General features: G+C 53.4%; 1 protein-coding gene across 1 annotated transcript; it reads right to left on the bottom strand.

The window, feature by feature from the left end:
* Positions 1-10625: 10625 nt before the first annotated feature.
* BUD13 (BUD13 homolog) lies at positions 10626-17930 on the bottom strand. The gene is made up of 12 exons (XM_068659157.1): positions 17771-17930; positions 17507-17603; positions 17120-17204; positions 16899-16956; positions 15414-16246; positions 14855-14996; positions 14679-14772; positions 14243-14351; positions 13610-13748; positions 13098-13282; positions 12646-12727; positions 10626-12116 (listed from the first exon to the last, which is right to left on the bottom strand). Exons 1-12 carry the CDS (start codon positions 17884-17886, stop codon positions 12023-12025), a joined length of 2034 nt encoding a protein of 677 aa, XP_068515258.1. The 5' UTR covers positions 17887-17930; the 3' UTR covers positions 10626-12022.
* Positions 17931-18061: the final 131 nt, after the last annotated feature.

Raw genomic sequence — 18061 nt, 5'->3', positions numbered from 1 at the left:
ACCGAGGCTCTGCTGGCAAGGGCTCGCTGCAGGCAGCCTCACCACCCAGCCCTCTTCCCCCCTCGCCACGCCGCACGCCAGCTCCTCCGGCTCATTGCCGTGAAATTTAATTTGCAGCAATCAGCTGGAGGTGAGGCAGGCGCGGAATTAACTCGACGTGCTAATGTCGCATCCTGCCTGAGCCCCGCGGCTCGCAGCCAGCTGTGCCACAGCCCCCTGCCCGGCCCCCCAGCCCCCAGCACCCCTAAACTGTGCGAGTCTGAGCAGAGCAAGGGGAAGCACGAAAGCAAGGGCTCTCCCCTGCTGCCAAGCACATGTGCCCCGCAGTTAATTCAGCACTTGCCAGGGCCGTGCCGAGGAACGCAGGAGATTTCAGGACTCCTCCTGTCTCGTTCCACAAGCGCCGCAAAGGGTGAGTTATAGCGTCGCTGGATGCACACATATTCTGATAAGGAAGAATAATAACTTGTCAAAGATATATATGATATGTGTTTTCTTTCCAGACAGAATATATATTGGGATAATTCATCAACTTGCCTGGCACTGGCCAGAAGAGAGAGAGAAAAGAAGAATCCTAACAAAAAGAAGCCAGCGCGGAGAAACCCCTTTGCATCAGGCGCCTCCTCCCTGCTCATCCCTGCTCCCAGGCAGCCTGGCAAGGCCCCATGGCTGGATTTGGGGCTTGCTGTGTCCCCGTGCTGGGCTGGGGCAGGATGAAGCCGGGGACACCCACGTGCTGCCAGGCAGAGCCGTTTGCTCCAGGCAGGGTGGCCGAGCGGGCAGAGGTTTTAGCACCAAGCCGCCGTGTTATCCAAATGGGCCTTCTGAGATACCAGCAGCTTTACCGCACCGAGCCCTAAATCCAGCTCAAATGCTAGCACTGAGCAAAGCAGCATTCCCTCCGGGCGGGGAATAAAGCAGGCTGCAGCTGAACCATCCCCTGCAGCGCCCACCCCACCGCTGGCACCCACCGCCAGGGCCAGCCCTTGCCCAGCCTCCCTTTCTGCCTCATTTCCTCACTGCAAACACTGCTGCCCCTCCGCCGTCCGCCCAGACAGGCTGTGACTTCCACGAACATATGCAGAAATATCTAGATCTGTCCGTCGGCAATTACCTGCTCCCCAAACTGGACACCTGCTAATTATTTCCAGCCAGCCAGATGGTGCAGTCATAAAGCGCTCGCCACAGCCGTACATGTGTGCGCCCACAAAAATGGCCAGATTTCCCTCCTGTGAGCCGAGGGATTACAAATAAAGCTCTTCGCCAATTAATTAGCAATTACTTTGTTTGAAAAATAAACATTCTGGTAAATAAAAGTCACAGCGAGGCAGGGCGGTGCTGAGAAGCAACAGCAGCATCCCCGGCGTGCGGCCAGCGGGACGGCCCCTGGGCAGGTTTCATGGCAAGGAGGAGCAACACACGAGTGATGGAGAGAATGGTTTGAGAAAAAGAGAACATATAAACATGCCCCGACACTTGGCTTCATAACCGAGCAAGTAGAAGTGGTACCAGTGGGAAAACCGTGCTCCTCCCGTGTGTCCCCCCGTGGCTGCGCGCGGGAGCTGCTGGCACAGCTCTCCCTGGTACGGGGACCTCAGGAAGCTGCAGGGCGGATTTACAGAATGATTTGTCAACTGACAAGCAAAAATATATTACCAATTTAGGGCCGTGATTTGCCTGCAACTTTTTAATCCTTGAGTTGTTGTTGAATAGATTAAAGTGTCTGCTTTGATCCAGGCTTTTAGACGGAAACATAAATATCACATCGCTCACGCTCCCCGCAGCCCGGCCAGCACTGCGGGCGCACCGAGGGGCAATGCATGGAGGGCTGTGTCCTTCCTGCCCCACCATCAGGGCAAATCCCTCTGGTGCTGAGCCACCAAACAGCTCCGGAGGTGCCCGCGCTGGTGGTTCCCCCCTCTGCTGCCCAGGGCTGCGCTGGGGACGCTGCACGCCTCCACCAGGGCTGGGGCGAAGGAGGAGGATTTTCCACTTTCAGGCTCTCCTCCACATCTCTGCCCTTTTGCTGGGAAAACAGCTTGCTCTGGATGCAGACGTCATGCTAGAAAGCCTCTTCCGAGGCTCACAGCAAGCGCCAGGCCCTGTTTTTATTTCTGTTGTGAGCCCCCAGGCCCAGGCAGAGGCGAGCAGTGGGATAAAGGTCCTGAGCAGCACCAAAGTAACAGCAAAGCCCAATAAGATCGGGGGAAAGCAGCTCCCGGCAGCATGCAATTAGCTCTCAGACAATGCCCACAGAAATGTCACGGTAGCAGGGTGAGACACGGAATTACCCTGACATTTTATTTAGTGGAAATTCGTGTGGACCTGCCAATGTTTTAATTACGGTATAAAAGCTGCTGGCTCCGGCGCTGCCTCGGCAGGAGGTGCCACCTGCCAGGGGCCACTTTGGTTTGTGCCATGCAGAGGGGAACGTGGCCGCACATGGATGTCCGTGGCGTGGTGCTCGGGCACGGGACACGTCCTGGTGTGGGATTTGGGGACCGTGGCCACCACCACGCACGGCACAGCCAGCAGCCAGGCAGCATCCCTGCCACGGGACGTCCCCCGCACGTTTTTTGCAACCCCAGCAGTGATTGTGCTGCGGAGGCACAACCCGAGCGTCTCTTCCTGAAACAATAAGCAGAGATCAATGTTCTGGGTAATTTTATGATGCAGAAATGTGGAGCATAATTCAATTTTCAGCAACAGAAACAAATGAATCTCTGTTTGCTCCCCTCTCGTTTTTTTTCCCCTCCTTCCAGCCCTCATTTGATACCGCTCCATGTGGCAACATCAAACAATCTTTGAATATTTTAGCTCCTGTAAAATATTTATATTATAATGCAAGGAAGGAAATTGGTTGCTTCCAAGCCATGTAAACATATGCCTTCGAACAGCTGGATTCCTGGCAGCGCTTGCGAGGCGAGGAAGCGGTTGTACGACTGTCACACTCGCAGGTACTTAAAAACAAAAGTTAACGGGGGGGCAGCCTGTTCCCACCCATGGGGCATGGGGGTGCCTAATCTGGCCCCATTGCAGCGAGCTCCAGCTTTGTCTGCACACGATGTGGTGGCAATGGTGCCGTGCATCTCCCCGCTGCAGGAAAGCTTTCTGCAGCCTCACCACCTTCTGAGGTTACCAGCTGCAAGGTAACGTCCCCAAAACAACCCGGCTCTGTTCATCCCGCTCTCCTTAATCCTTTAATCAGCATTGATAATTAATTATTAGTCTGCTCCAGCGCTAAGATCCTACTCAAAGCCCGGCAACCCTGCCTGGCCAAGCGATCAGCCCGCTTCCTCCTCGTGCTCCCCCGGCAGCGCTGGGAATTGCAGCGGCACTCGAGGCCCCGTGTGGCCCCAATGAGCCCAGCCCCAGCTGCAGGAGAGGCCGTGCCATGCCGTGCCATGTCGTGCCATGTCGTGCCATGCCATGCCAGGGAGCACGAGGCCCTGCCCTGCGCCCATGGCAGGGGCCCTGCCTCCAGCCAACAGGAGATTAATTGAGGACTGCCATTAAAATGTCACCGAGAAAATTATTAAGTTAAGGTAAACCACTTCCACGCGTCAAAAGCAAAGGCAATCAGTCCCAGGCATGTCCCCCTAGGAAATTATGTGGAGTAATTAATCAAAAAGCTAATGAGAAATGTGTTTTCTTTCCCAGCCTAACACCACATCATATTCTTATTAGCCAAGGTTATTACAATAGTAATCATGCATGCTCTGAGTTCAAATTGGGTTTTTTTGCTCCACTGCCGCCAATTTAGAAAGCCATTAATGGAAAAGATAAACCCCGATACACAAACCAGCCCTTTGTGTTTATTCACCTGTCAGGTGATAATCGCCGCCCGCGACCCGCACCCCCCAGCACGTGTTTGCTGTCCCACAACCAGGGGCTGACCCCTGCCCACTGCGCCGGCACCGTCCGTGTGTAACCCAGGTGCTGTGCACGCATCACCTGGCCCAAACGGGGCGAGCACCTTATGCACCACGAGCAGGGGGTGCAGTGGGGCTGGGCAGTGATGCACCCAGCTGCAGGGATGCTGCATCTGCAGTGCTAGCACCTGGCCAGCACCGTGGGTTATGGCACAGCAGGGTTATGGCACGGCATGGTGACGGCACACCCAGCTTGTGCCTCGGCACCGTCCCAGCCAGGCTCGCCCCAGGCATCTTGCAGCAGCCAGGAATGCAAAAAGGAGTTGTTTTCATGGTGCTGGTTTCGGCGCCGCCGCCAGCTCCCCCCTCCCCATGTCTCCCCAGCTCTGCTCCCCCAGCCGTTCTCCAGGGATGGAAATAAATGCTCCAACTTCAGCAGATTTTCGTGGCGCGCACAAAGAAACGGAAACGCTCTGCCTTTGTGGGGAGTTTGTGAGTGTTTAGTGCTGGGTGTATCTCGTCGGAGCCACTGGGTGCTCAGCACTTCAGCAAATCTGGCCTATTTATTTAGACGCCTTTAAGTGGGATCTTAGTTATTCTGTAAATCTGGCTGTAAGTGGGTAATTTGCTCTGTATTATGGGTTCCCCCTCCGCCCACCTCGGAGAACAACCATCTGCCAATCTTTCCAGACCTAAAGTGCACAGTCAGCAGCCCAGCAAAGGGAAAACATCTCTGCTTAATATTCAGCATTAAATAATTCAGCCCCCCTGCAGAGAGACGGGGGAGAAGAATGAGTCTGACAAAAAACATAAAGATTTCCTATGCCATGTTAAAAATGCATTGACCTGATTAGCTCGCTACGAGATGCTGAGCCAGGGTGGATCAGAGCAGGGAAGCTCGCTCTCGGTGACAGGAGAAGCAGAGAGGACCTTTGCGGGGCAAATAAAACTCTGGTGTGATGGCCTCGTGTGTATTTTATAGAGAGCTTTTCCTTCTTTCTGTGCCGGTTTTGCTGCAGCAGGAGTTCCCTCGTCCAGGAGCCATCTCCCACCTTCCTCTCGCAGCTCCATTGCTGTCTTCCCTGGGCTTTGCCTTCCTCATGGAGAAGAGAGCTCCTTGTTTGGGCCGTGCAGCCCAAAGGCAAGATGCCCTCTGCGTGCCCAGTGCTGTCCCAGGGCTGCTCCCCCAGCTCCAAGCTCCCTGCTTGGTGCCCATGGCCTTGGGGTGCTCCTGCCCCGCGCACCGCCCTGGCAGCCGGCACCAGCCCTCCACGCTCCTTGGCAGCTGGGGCTCTGATGTGCAGCTTAACGAGAACTGACGAGCTGGAGACAAGTCTTCAGAAGCCCAAAGACAGGGCCCGGAGCAAGCCTGGAAGGGAGGAGACGTCTCCACGTGCTGCCTTTGATTGCGCCGCGCTCGGCTTTGCCTCCGGCAGCGGGGCGAGGTGGCCTCAGCGGGGCTGGCACCCGCCTGGCTTGGAGAGGGCACCGGGGGGCTGCGAGGCCGGGCAGTGCTCTGCGGGGTGAGGCTGGCCCCAATAAGCCCAGAGATGCTGGTACCAGCATCAAGGTGTGCTCATAAACCCCTGACCTACCAAGGGGGTGTACGCTCGCACGCACCGAGGATGCTGCTCGGGGCCAGATCCATCCAAAAAGCCCCTGGCAGGAGGAGAGGGGCCAGCAGTGGCCCCCATGGGCCAGCCTCCTGCTGCTGCTGCCCCGTGGTGCTGGGCAGGATGAGCCCCGCTGGCGGCCGGGCTGCTTTGGCTGAGCAAGTTGCAATTTCTGAAGTTCCTCCCGCATGAATATGGATGCACATCTGCCTCCGCTTAGGTGTAACAAATTGTCCGAGGTCGTGGTAAATTATCCCAAAACCGCGTCCACCGCTGACATCCCAGCTACCACGGGCGCGTACCGCTGGCAGCCCGGATCTGCCAGGAGCTGTTCTGCAGCCTGGAAAGAAGCAGCACTGCGGGCTTTGAATGTCTCATCAGGCACCAACACCCTCCCCAACCTCCTTCTCCAGGCTTTCCCCGGGCAGGCAGCGGGGCTTGGGGGTCCCTGGGGAAACTGAGGCAACCCAAGCGGACCCGACCCCGAGCCCCGTTACTCGGAGCTTTGCTCTAACCGCCAGATAACGCGCCTTAAATGTGTTTATTTCCATCCAGGCTGCTTTTTAATTTGATTATTTATCTCCCGTTTAGCCTTTGACAGATCAAAGGCTCGGCAGAGGGGAAGCGGAGCCGGGCTGCGCATGAGAATGAGCCTCGATACATAATTAATTAACATAAAACAGTTTCATTAGGAGCCGGTGTTACATGGCTGTTTGTCTTAAAAATTTAAACTGTGTAAAGAGAACGAGGGAAAACCCGTCTCCGTGCCGGGCGTGTCCGTGTCCCAGCCCTGCCCAGTGACACCAGTGGCACCAGTAAGCACCAGCCCAGCTCCCCGGGGCAGTGCGACTGAGTTTGGGAACACGCACCCCAGCCTTGCTCCCCACCCCTCTGCCTTAATTGCGTGCGGTGTCGCCTCCTGTTGATTATTAATCTGTTTTTAATTCTATTAAGAGATGGCCAGGAGAAAGAGTATCAATTTTAGATTAACAAGGTTATTAGCACTTAATTATGTGAGGTGTCTTTGTAATTGAAAAGGAAAAGAGGAAGCGCCATAAATATCCCCAGCCTCTAAGCTCCTCGGGGTTTGCGGGTGGCTCCTTTTATTCACGAGGATATGGAACCATAAATATTAAATATCGTGTGAAAAAAAATAGGAGGAAGAGAGAGGATGCCCTCTGGATATTCCCGCGCTGAACGCTCTTGCATTTACAAATATTCATTAACTGGGATCTGCAAAGTTATTTCCACCAAGACTCGGAGAGCGAGCAGGAGAGAGAGGTTATTTAAAAAAAGTAAGAGTCTAGAGTAAATATTATTAGTAATTTTTATCTCGGCATGTCCCTAATTATTCCATAATTAGGAAAAGCGCACATATGCATATACAATCACCTGTCAGGCTGGGTGGTTTTCGCTCCTGGCCCCGCTGCCAGCATGGGGAAGGGGGCACTGCGCAGCCCAAAGCGAGGGGCTTGGGGTGAGCCCCCCCATGGTGCCCTCCCCTGCACCCCAGGCGCTGGAGGAGGCCGTGGAGGCACTTTTTTTTTCTTTTTTTTAATGGAAAAAAATTTCAATGACAAATCTTGTGCTCTTTTTAATTAAAAAATAATAGGAGATCTCAGCAGGAAGCGGTTACAATAACGTGTCATTTCCCTGAACCTGCTTTATTGAAGCTATTTAAAACCAAAAAAAAAAAAGAAAAAAAGAAAAAAAGAAAAAAAAGAGCCTGGTGGCCAGGAGAAGCCCCATTTCCCTCCGTCAGTCTCGCTGATGGATGCCTGCCCTGGGGCACGCACGGAGGCAGCGGTGGGGGTGCCCTGGCCTGGAGAGCTGCAGCAGGGCACCCAGAGCTCGTTAGCTGCGGAGGAGCTCGTTAGCTGCTGCCAGGTGGCCCCAGCACCCTCCTTCCCCAGTCACCCACCCAAAGCCTTGGTGGGGAGCAGGAGGAGAGCTCGGTGCCCCCATCCCACCTCCTGCTGGAGGCTGGAACCTGCTCAGCGGAGCCAGGCGAGGAATTTGGAGGCGAGGACGGGACACCAGGGCAGAAAGGGACTGGGAGCAGGAGCCCAGGAGGGGCACACGGCCTCTGGGAGCCCCACCAGCCTCTGGGTCCCCAGCAGGGTTTTTCCCCAAGCAATCCCCAGCAGCAGCAGCCGTGGAGGTGCAGGAGGACAGAGGCAGGGCTGTGCCCCTCTGTCCCAGGCTGTCCCACGCCACCCACCCCCCTATGACTGGGCAGGGGTCGTGGGGGGCAGCTGGTGTCACCCACCAGGAATTAAGCTCTTAATCTGAACTAAACGCATTACTGATGAGCTCATCAACAAAAATCTAATTATTATGTGTGAGGCCAAGCTTAATTGCTTGTCCTTGACATGAATAATGCACCACGTAAGCCTATTAGCCAGTGTAAGCCTATTATTATTATTATCGTGCTCACTGTCAAAAGTATAAAAGTAAAACAGTCGAACAGGGGGAAAAAATAATGTTATGCAATTAGCAGCAAAACGCCAGACAAATAAGCTCATTAATTCTTCGGGGGAGCAAGCTCCACCAGTAATTAGCAACTGCCCGTTTGGGGGCTGGTCAGGGGTGAAGCTGCTCCTGCCACGGGACAGAGGGACGGGGAGGGCAGAGAAAGGAGCCGATGGGCAGGGGCTGGGGACACCCCCAGCAGCAGCACCCAGGGCCAGCAGGAGCAGGGGCACCCCAAAGGGGCGCAGATCCCTGGGGCAGTGGCAGAGAGGGGGCTGCAAGCCAGGAGCTGGGAGTTCAGTCCCTTTTCCAGCCATGCTCCCCCCTCACCTGAGCGCAGGCACCGGCCCTCGACCTCCCCCCAAACCCCGCTCGGCTCCTCGGCAGCGGTTGCTAATTAAATCCCGCTAATGAGAAAATCAGGATGCAGGAGCCGGCTGAACAACGCTGCCTCCTGCGCACACGCTCCTCGCAGACTTATCACTCGTCACAGGATGTTTACAATAATTTTTAATTTGTGCAATTATTAATCATTTTTCTATCTGCCTAATTTGCATAATAATTACTCTGCTTGGTGTTTGCCACGACTGTGAATGACAGTGTTTTAAATTAAATTAAGATTTTAATATTCATTTTTTTTTGGTTAAAGCTAATCAAAGTTGCTGGTAGGTGCCAAGCTGGGCTGCTGCCCTTCCAGGAACGAAGGCTCCTTCCATCTCCACCGCCCCTCTCATCCCCGAGGAGCCCGGAGCAGTTTCCAATTTCTCTGCTGCCAAAAGCACTCAGGCAGAGCCAGGTTGGGGACAGGAGAGCTGTGTGAAAGCAGGACATGGCCCAACAAGGCACAAACCTCTTGCAAAGGCAGAGCCCAGCCTAAGGAGCCAGGGGACCAGGGTCCGAAATCTCCATGCCCCATGCAGCAGCTCCCCATGCCCCCGGCTCCCTTCCCCGGGCTGGCAGCACCCTCTGCCGGCTAGCAGGGCCTGGCCAGCCCCAGGAGGGGAGGCACAGCCCATCCTCACCCCTCTCCTGCCATCTCTCAGGGTGTGAGACCTTCAGCTTTGCTCCTCTTGCTGCCGAAGCAAAACGTGTGCTCCACATCATCCTGCCAGCGGCACCGCTGCCTCTGCTCCTTCACATCCCGGTCTTCACCGAGCACTAAGCCAAGGGTTGACACGAGAGAAGCCTCCCAGGCCAGGTCCCTGCAGCTTTTCAGCATCACAACTCGAGGCTTTTTCAGTCCAGTGGCGCTCCCAGGCCGCTCAGCAGCTGGGCAGAAGCAGCTCTCCTGTCCCTTCTCCAGCTGTAGGGCTGGTTCAGATCCTAGCTGCTGTTAGTCCAGCTGCATCCACATCAACCACCACAGCATTTGCCAATTTGCATCCAGGCAACGATAGAAAAGGATTCCTTTTAATGGTTAAATTGCATCATCTAAGCTCTCCTAGACCCTGTTACTTCACAGAGATATATCTTAGCAAGAAAGTGCCTGGTAATAAAATTGTAATAGATGTATTACAGAAATTCAGTGCCGTAATGAGCTCTGCTCTAAGGTCCCCGTGGTAGTAATAAACACGTACTTCCACTTAAAATTTTAAAACTGAAACCTTCGGAATAAGTTGCAGAAGTTTATGCTGTTTACAGGTGCAAAAAAAGCACTGTATTAGTACCAGCACGAAGCTGGCTCTGCCTTCCTGAACAGCAACTTACATTCCCTACTTTGGTGCTAGCCAGCTGCACGTGGGCTGCTGCTCCTCGGGAAGGAAGCAGCACGCTTCCACCCAGGCAGGGCGGACAAGAAAGTACAAGCATCCAAACACAGCAACAATTCTAAGGTGAATTCAGTAATACAATGTAAAGAGAAAAAAAAAAAGAATTAACACAAGAAAAGACATCTCCAGAAGCACTGCTACGTGAGAGCAAAACTGAGTGTGTTAAAATTAACTCTGTTCTTCAAGGCCGCAGCTCCTCCTGGTTACAGGAATAAACCAGGACCTTGGTGGTGAAGGGAGAAGTACAAGCAGAACCTGTGCGTGACTGAGGAGCAGGTTTTCAATATGCTGCAGCAAGCAGCTCTGCAGCACTGAACCATTACTGCCGCCTCACACTAGTGCCTCGCACTCCCAAACTACTTTCCTGCCTGACAGGGTACAGCGGGCCCTGCACAAGCCGAGCGTGCCTTTACATCGCCTTTGTGTCCACGAAAAATGAGCCCTGCTCGGGGCTGTTTCCCTCGGTTTAGCTATTACGGTAGAAACCACAACTCACTCCCACAGGATCTACGAACGGTGCCTCATTCTCCATTCCTCTCCTGACCCCAGTCGCTGGCTGGGAATAGCAGGCTGTGGTTTATGTGCTTGGAAGCAGGGATGGAGGGTACCTGTGCCCAGCGAACGCAGCGTGGCTTTCCGACTGCCCCATAAATACCAGCAGGACTGTCAGCGCAGCCACGGCCCAGTAAGTTCCCGCTTTCAGCTGGATAGTTACCAACAGACTCAGAAAAAGGTGTTAGCAAAGTACAATTTGTTTGGCTGAGCAAGCCACGGGCTGTGATGGCAGCAGAGGAAATTACATGCAATCCTTTTACCAGCAGGCTGACAATTATTTACCCGCCTGACAATTACTTACCCGCCTCACCCTTGCCTCGGAAAAAAAACAGCACACAAAAATCGAGTAAAAAAACAGAAAGCTGTTATTTACAAGTGTACATACAGATTTCAGGATGGCTAGAAACATAACTGGGAATGAAAAACAGGGAAGACAGTCTCAAGGCTCACACACTCCAGAGAAAACTTTGTCATTATCTTCTCACCCACAGCCCTCCTACTGCTCGCGAATCGCTGCAAAGAGCAATGCTGATGACTGGCCCCTGATCACTATTGAAGACAAGGCATCTCCATGGAAACTGCTGGCTGCAGTTAATACATGCTCTCTGGGACGTAAACAAGAACAACTGTATTTATTTCCAGAAGTGCTTTCTCGCAAGCAGGGATTGAGTGAAACACTGCCTGGCCTCCAGCTCCGAGCCCGACAGCTCTGCTCACCAGAGAGGGGTTACGTTCCGCGCCGGAGCAAGCCCCCAGGCAGCAGCGTTAAGAAGTGCCAAGCAGCACTGTCCAGAGAGACATCTGGGGGGGCTAATCCATGACCATTAGCTACTCCGAAGAAAATAATGGTCAGGGGAAACAGCTTAAGCAGCCTCTGCATGTTTATTTCCACAAGAAATCGACCCCCGAGGAGCTGCTGGAGCTCCTGAAGATTTTGCCTTCAAGTATAACATCGCGTGTTGTTCCTTCTGCCTCTTCCAGGGTAGAACCAGAGCGACAGATACACAGCAAGCAGCTTCCTGCCGCAGACCGACCCGCCTGGCACAACTCCAGCAGGACAAGGAGCGGCTCTGCTTTACTAATTTCACTGCAAGCCCATTGACTCTGAACTAGAGGGCACAAGAGCTGCACAAAACTGAACACAAGCCCTCTGGGCTCACTAGCCAGGACATGGGGGCAGATCTGACACGAGCCCAGAGGCAAATCAGCTCACAGTACTGAGTTTTAGGGCACAGATGCTCTCTGGAAGAACTCTGGAACAGACTGACCTACTGGATGAGGTTAACTCTCCAGCGACCAGGTTCTCAGCATAGTTTCACCATTAAAAACCCTGAGATTTAAGAGATTTAAGATCTGTAAACCACCTTCAGAGGGCAAAGCATTTGGCATAAAACAATTTAGCATAGTTTCTACAGCTTGTTAGACGAGAAATACACGGGCCAGGAGTCTGTGTCTGCAGCACCTCACGAGGGAGCGCCAGAGAGCAGCAGCAGGCAGCAGCCACTGCACCTCTCCAGCACACTCAGCCACTGCAGCTTCCCGCACCAGTCCGCTCTGGCTGGCTGGAAATCCTTTCAGCAGCTCCTCTAAACGCAGCCTTGCCTCTTGGCGGACGGCCTGCTGGGACACGCTGAGGGCAGCGCTTGGTCCAGGCAGACGGAGCCACTACTCACGGCCCCGGCAGCAGCAGGAGGTGGACCTCTAGCCCAGAGGTGCTGTTCTGCGTGGTTGTTTCTTCTGCCTACATGTCCTCAACACTCCACTTGTACGCAAGCTCCTGAACCGCCTTCTTGTTGGCTATCCTGGCAAAGCGCTGCTGCTCAAATCCATTGGACCTACAAAGCGATACCAAGAGTGTGGGCTGCAGTACAGGAGATTTTGCTAAAGCAACAATTTTTTTTTTTTTTAGAGACATCACAAATTTTTCACTACTTCTGCTTTGCCGTCTCCAGCTGAGTTCCCACCTTGATCTGCGGTTAACAGCAGCTAGTGCCTTTGATGAGAGTTCAGCGACTACATCCTGAGGCTGAGGGGGGCTCTCTCTGCCTGCTGCCCCGTGTTCATGTTCCAGAACCTATCTGAAACATTGCTGTCAGCCACCAGATGCAACACGGTGCCAACACACAGCACAGGATGTTCCCCTGGTGCCTCATCAGAGCCACTAGAGACCTTGAAGGACCCGATCCGATTAGAGCCTTGCTCCTTTCTGTCCCAGGCAAGGATGTACTTAGCACCCATTCACAACTGTTGGCAATGTAAAGGTTGCATGTGCTAAATCTCATTCACTGTAAGCTCTTTGAAGTAAAAGCTCTTTTAGTTTTACTGCTAATCTACGTCATCAGTGTCTCAGGAACACATATATACCTGTCCACACCATCCCAGCGATGCCCCGGCCATATGTTGAATCTGTTGAGTGGAGGTGCTGGTCCATTGTACCTAGGTTTTTCTGGAGACAGAAAGAACAATCCAACCATTTACTACTGCAGTGCAATCCTGTGATCACATCAACCTCAAAGCTACACAGACCTAACGCACAGACTGCCCCTACTGTGGAGCTCACAGTGGAAACTCGCAGCACTCCCTTAATCAAACTGAGGTATGCTGACTGCGTAAGTCACTGGACACACTCTCTAAGCTAACAAATAGCAGTAACAGTTACTAGTAACAAGCCACTAATAGCAAACACTGCTGTGTCACTAACTCCAGACAAGGACTAAGCTGCCATGAAGCAATGTTATGCTATTAATTAAACAGCAGCTGCATTTCTATGCTCCTTGGGCCTTAAGACCTACACCAGCGTAGCTTAATACCCATACCTTTCTTTTCTTTGTTCTCCTTGGCCTTCCTTTTTTTGATGAAGTCAGCCATGGGGTCTCCTTCTCTCTCTTGTTCTCGCAGCATTCGATCCAGATCCTGATCATCAATGTAACGGGCCAGTGGCTTCTGCATCTCTTTTATTGCATCTTCCACATTCTGCTGCTGTTGCCTCCCCTGTGCTAGCCTGAAAACGAACACAAACAAAGCTTTATCCTGAAACCACAGAGTCCTTTACTGTGACTTGCAGTACTGACCACAGTCCTGAACTTCCACTGTGTGCAGCATTCCCAAAGCACATGCAGCAATGGACGGGATAATTCAAGGGGTCTCTAAGACGTATCGGAGTATGTATGTATGTCCCAGGTTCAAACTCAAAACATTACTAACCTTCAGCCCCTGACCCTGTGAGAGGTAGCACTATAAGCAGTACCTTTGGTGGTACCAAAACCAGACAAAAAAACAGGGAGTGGAGTTGTGATGCAAGACCCAACGACCATGGAAGGACCCTTACCCTTTGCCCCATCTGGCGTATTGTTCATCTCTCTCAGCCTTGGCTTCATCTTTCTGCTTCTGCTCAAGTCGTTCCTGAGCAAGGTCCCTCTTGCGGCCTGACTTGTCTCGGTAGACGGTTTCGGTGTGCCGAGATTCCTCTGAAGGTGACAGATGCCCCAAGTCACTCATTTTGGAATACTTCACAGTCTCCAGACAATTCAGTGACTAACTGGAACTCATCTCTGCGTATTTTCCTTTTACATGTTCTAGCCTCTGAAAGAGCTTACCTACTGGTAACAGGCAAATTAGCTGCTGCCCCACATAGCCACACTCACACCACGAGCTCTTTTAACACTAGTTCACTTCTTCTGATTAGGACATGAAGCTGGGGCAGACAGACTAAAAAGCCTCTCACCTCTCCAACGATTTCACTAACATTGCTTTGAAATCACCATTTGAAAGTGTTTTCGTTTCTTTTCAGAGGCCCACTGGCCCTACCCACAGGAATCCATCAGCATGTCTAGATGCTACTCCACAGGGTTGCTCTCCAACAACCAGCACTCAAGACAAGGCCTGACACAGCATTAAGAACCAGCAGAAAGTGGAGAAAAATAAAGCAAGCTGCTGCTCACCAGTGGGTTTAGACCCCTACCTTCCAGGTGCCTGTTACTTCTCTCACGCTTCTTGAGCTCTTGCTGCTCCCTCCGCAGCACATCAGCTGACACCAAGCCAGCTTTGACGCCCGTCATCATCATGTTTGCCTGGGAATCAAACAAGAATCACACTTGCTGCTGGCTGAGAGCTGCCCAGTAACCCAGAGGCATAATGAGGGGATGGCCCAAAATCAAAAGAAATACCAGAAAAGACAGCCAGGTTACAAAGCCACTCTGGGAGCAGCTGCCACAGCCCTCCAAAAAAAAACAGTGCACTGAGACAGAGTCCCCTTATGTCTCTCACACCTCATCTCATTGAGAGTTGACAGTCCAGCACAGCTGCACAGATGAGGTGCAGTCTGTAAGCCACTGGACTTCAAGTTTCCTATCAGAAGGAAGTGATCTAGAGCTCAGATGGAAAGACAAAACCCTCACCTTCTTGGGAGATCCCTTAGAGTCACGGTGGTGATGAGGCGAGAGATCAGTGGGACTCCTCGAGCTCTGCTGATCCTTCCCAGTGGGCAGAGTCCTTCACAGAAGAGAGAAATCAGTCAGAAAACGTGCTTTGATTCTGTTGCAGAGGACTGTTTAAGGGAATCACTAGGCCTGACCTGCGATCCTTCCGCTGCGGAGAAAGGTCTGCGTCAGAGGCGTTCCGGGCAGCCCTCCGGGGAGGTGGGGACTCAGAGTCATGCCTCAGGCACCTCTGAGGCGAGGGCACGTGCCTAGGCTTCCTCGTGTCTGGGGAAGCACCTGTAACACAGACACATACAAGAATCACAGAAGGTCTGAAGGTGGTGATGCACGAGGTAACTCACTGAAAAATCAATACCTCGAGAGGTGACAAGCTGCAGGGAAAGACAAACACGTGTCACCAGCCTTTAAATTCTATTCCTTCTGAACATGCATTGCTCAGAGACAAGGTTTAAGCTTTCCTTTCAGAGAAGTTAAGCCTCACCCAGCTAGCCTGCAGGTTAACTCTGCTCAAGCTACTAACTGGTAGGATTACAGGAACTAGTTTAACCACAGACAGCAAACTGCCCGCTACCATTCCTTGCTGACAGACTGCTGATCCCACACTGCTCACTCCCAGAACCATGCACACAGCACCACAGACCAGGCAGCCAGCAATGATCAGCAGAGACAGAACAAGAACTCTTCCAGGCTCACCTTTTGTTCTATTTGGCTTTTTCTGACCAGGTGACCCAGACCTCTTTTGCCGACGTGGTGATGAATCTGGGTCAGAATCATCTCTCCTCCTCCGTGGAGGGGACAGATCTGGCGTAGCCTGCCGCTTCTGGCGCGACGAGGATTTGTCAGAGAAGCCATGCCTGAGGTGAGGTTGCTCTCCTTGCATCCCCCCTGACTGTGACTTCTCCGTTGTTTTGCAGCCCTTTTTTCCCATTGCTGAACTGACTCTCTTCGGAGAGACATGAGGGGAGTCGTGGCGTTTCCGTCTCGGTGGAGAAAGATCTGGAGAGTCATGGCGTTTCCGTCTCGGTGGGGAGAGATCTGGAGAGTCGTGGCGCTGTCGCCTGGGAGGAGAGAGATCTGGGGAGTCGTGGCGTTTCCGTCTCGGGGGGGAGAGATCCGGGGAGTCGTGGCGTTTCCGCCTCGGAGGTGATGAATCTGGAGAGTCGTGGCGTTTTCGTCTTGGTGGAGAAAGATCTGGAGAGTCGTGGCGCTGTCGCCTGGGAGGAGAGAGATCTGGAGAGTCGTGGCGCTGTCGCTTGGGAGCTGATGGGTCTGGAGAGTCGTGGCGCTTCCGCCTCGGAGGAGATAGATCCAGAGAGTCGTGGCGTTTCTGTCGTGGTGGGGAGAGATCTGGGGAGTCGTGGCGTTTCCGTCTCGGCGGAGAGAGATCCGGGGATTCGTGGCGCTGCTGCCTGGGCGGTAAGAGGCTGGGGGAATTGTTTCTCTCTCGCCTGGGAGGGGACAGATCCGGGGAGTCGTGCCGCAGTTGCCTTGGTGGTGAGTTGTCTGGGGAGTCGTGGCGCTGTCGCCTAGGAGGAGGAGGGAAGTTTCAAATGAGAATTAGTTTATTTTGCTTTGCTGTCTCCAGACTGGAAACAGAAACAAAAATGGAGCCTGTAAAGCTACCAGGAGGATAGAATAACAACAACCTGCATAACTCAGCCACAGACTTGCTAAAACAGATCCAAGAAACCTTCCAAAACGACTTAGATCTCAGCAAACCTCTGTTAGCATCACTTTACGGTCTACAGGAACCCTTGGAACACTCGAACTACAAAACCTATTTGCCCAATTTGTGCCCTCATACAATCACCTCCTCACGACAAAACGCCCCCCTGGGCTCTGATCACAGAACATCCCCCAGCTGCCTTCAGAAGAGGGGCACATTGCAATGCCACCACCCTCACTGTGCTCCAGGTCTGCAGCCAGTCACCATCCAGATATCTCTGGTGACAAGGGATTGCAGGGTGGCTGCTTGCACATCTTGCAGCAACCTGAACAATGTGCCAGCTGAAAGCTTTTCTCCCCCATCCAGAGGGGATTCAGCAGTGGAAGAAGTATCCCCGTGTGTGCTACTTCTCACGCTGCAGCACTTTGAAACTGCAGAATGAGACAGAGAATGACCAAAACAAATAAAAAAAGGATTAACTAAGAGAAGAATTTGTGGCTGGAAATACAGACCTTGCGGTAGGTTTGGCAGGTACTGAGATATCTGAACTCTGCGAGTCTTCGTTCTGGTCTAAAGAAAAAACATCAGTAAGTTACTAGAGTAAGGTTCTCCACACTGTGATCTCTTTAGTACTGAAAGATTTTTTGTGAGATAGCACTATTTTTACCTCACCATTTTATTGTTTAGAACAGCAAAGCATTCAGGGAGAAGTGCCAGGAAGGCTTTGCCTCACCTCCTAACAGCTTCCATTTCGCATTTGTTCGGAACTCCTCCATGAGCTTTACTTCACTGGGACGCTCATCGATGAACTCTGCCACCTAAGGATGAAACGCTGGAGTCAGCAATGCAAATTGTAAGAGGAAAAAGAAACAGAAAGGGGCTTAAACTCTGCAAAAGAAGTGATTAGGTGTGACTAAGATGTTTAGGGGTAGAGCTCGGTGATATGGGTTAGGGGAGGGCTCGCTGTGTCAGCTCAGACGTTGGACCAGGTAATCCCGGAGCTCCCTCCCAGTGTAGGCAACTCTGTTACCCACAGAATCAGGAATTAAAGCCCTAATTACAGAATTAAAGCCCCAATCCCACCCCTGACGGCTCCGTGCCCCCCCCCCGGGGCGCTCACCACGGGCAGATCTCCCTCCTCCTCCTCCTCCTCGTCCTGTTGCTGCTCCCCGCCGGCCAGGCTGCTCCAGCTCACGTCGTCATCCACGATCCGCATCCTGCGGGCGGGCCCGGGGCCTCCGTCAGCGGCTGGGGCCCGGGGGGGGGGGAACCGGGACCAGGCCCGGCTGTGAGGGGATGGGGGGGGGGGGGGGGCGGGGAGGGGAGCACCGGGCCCGGCTCTGAGGCGTTGGGGAGGGGGAGGAGGCCTCGGCCCCGCACTCACCCGGTCCTGGCGGCGCCCGGCGGCTTCTTCCTGCGGCGGCGGCGGGGCTGCGCGGCGGGCGGGCCGCTGAGGTAGCGCTGCAGGTACTGGGCCTTCGGCAGGCCCCGCGCCGCCATGGCCGGGCGGCAACCGGGAGGAAACAGGAAGTACGGAAACAGGAAGTACGGCGGCCGCCGAGGGACATTGGGCGGCGGAGGGGGGCGTGGCTAACGAGCGAGGGGGCGTGGCCAGCGGGTGTGTGGGCGTGGCCATGATGCGTGTTAAGTACCGGGGGTGGGCGTGGTCACTCGG

This window comes from Anas acuta, chromosome 23 (genome assembly GCF_963932015.1).
Source record: "Anas acuta chromosome 23, bAnaAcu1.1, whole genome shotgun sequence".
Lineage (NCBI taxonomy): Eukaryota > Metazoa > Chordata > Aves > Anseriformes > Anatidae > Anas > Anas acuta.
This window is presented reverse-complemented; position numbering and strand designations above follow the sequence as displayed.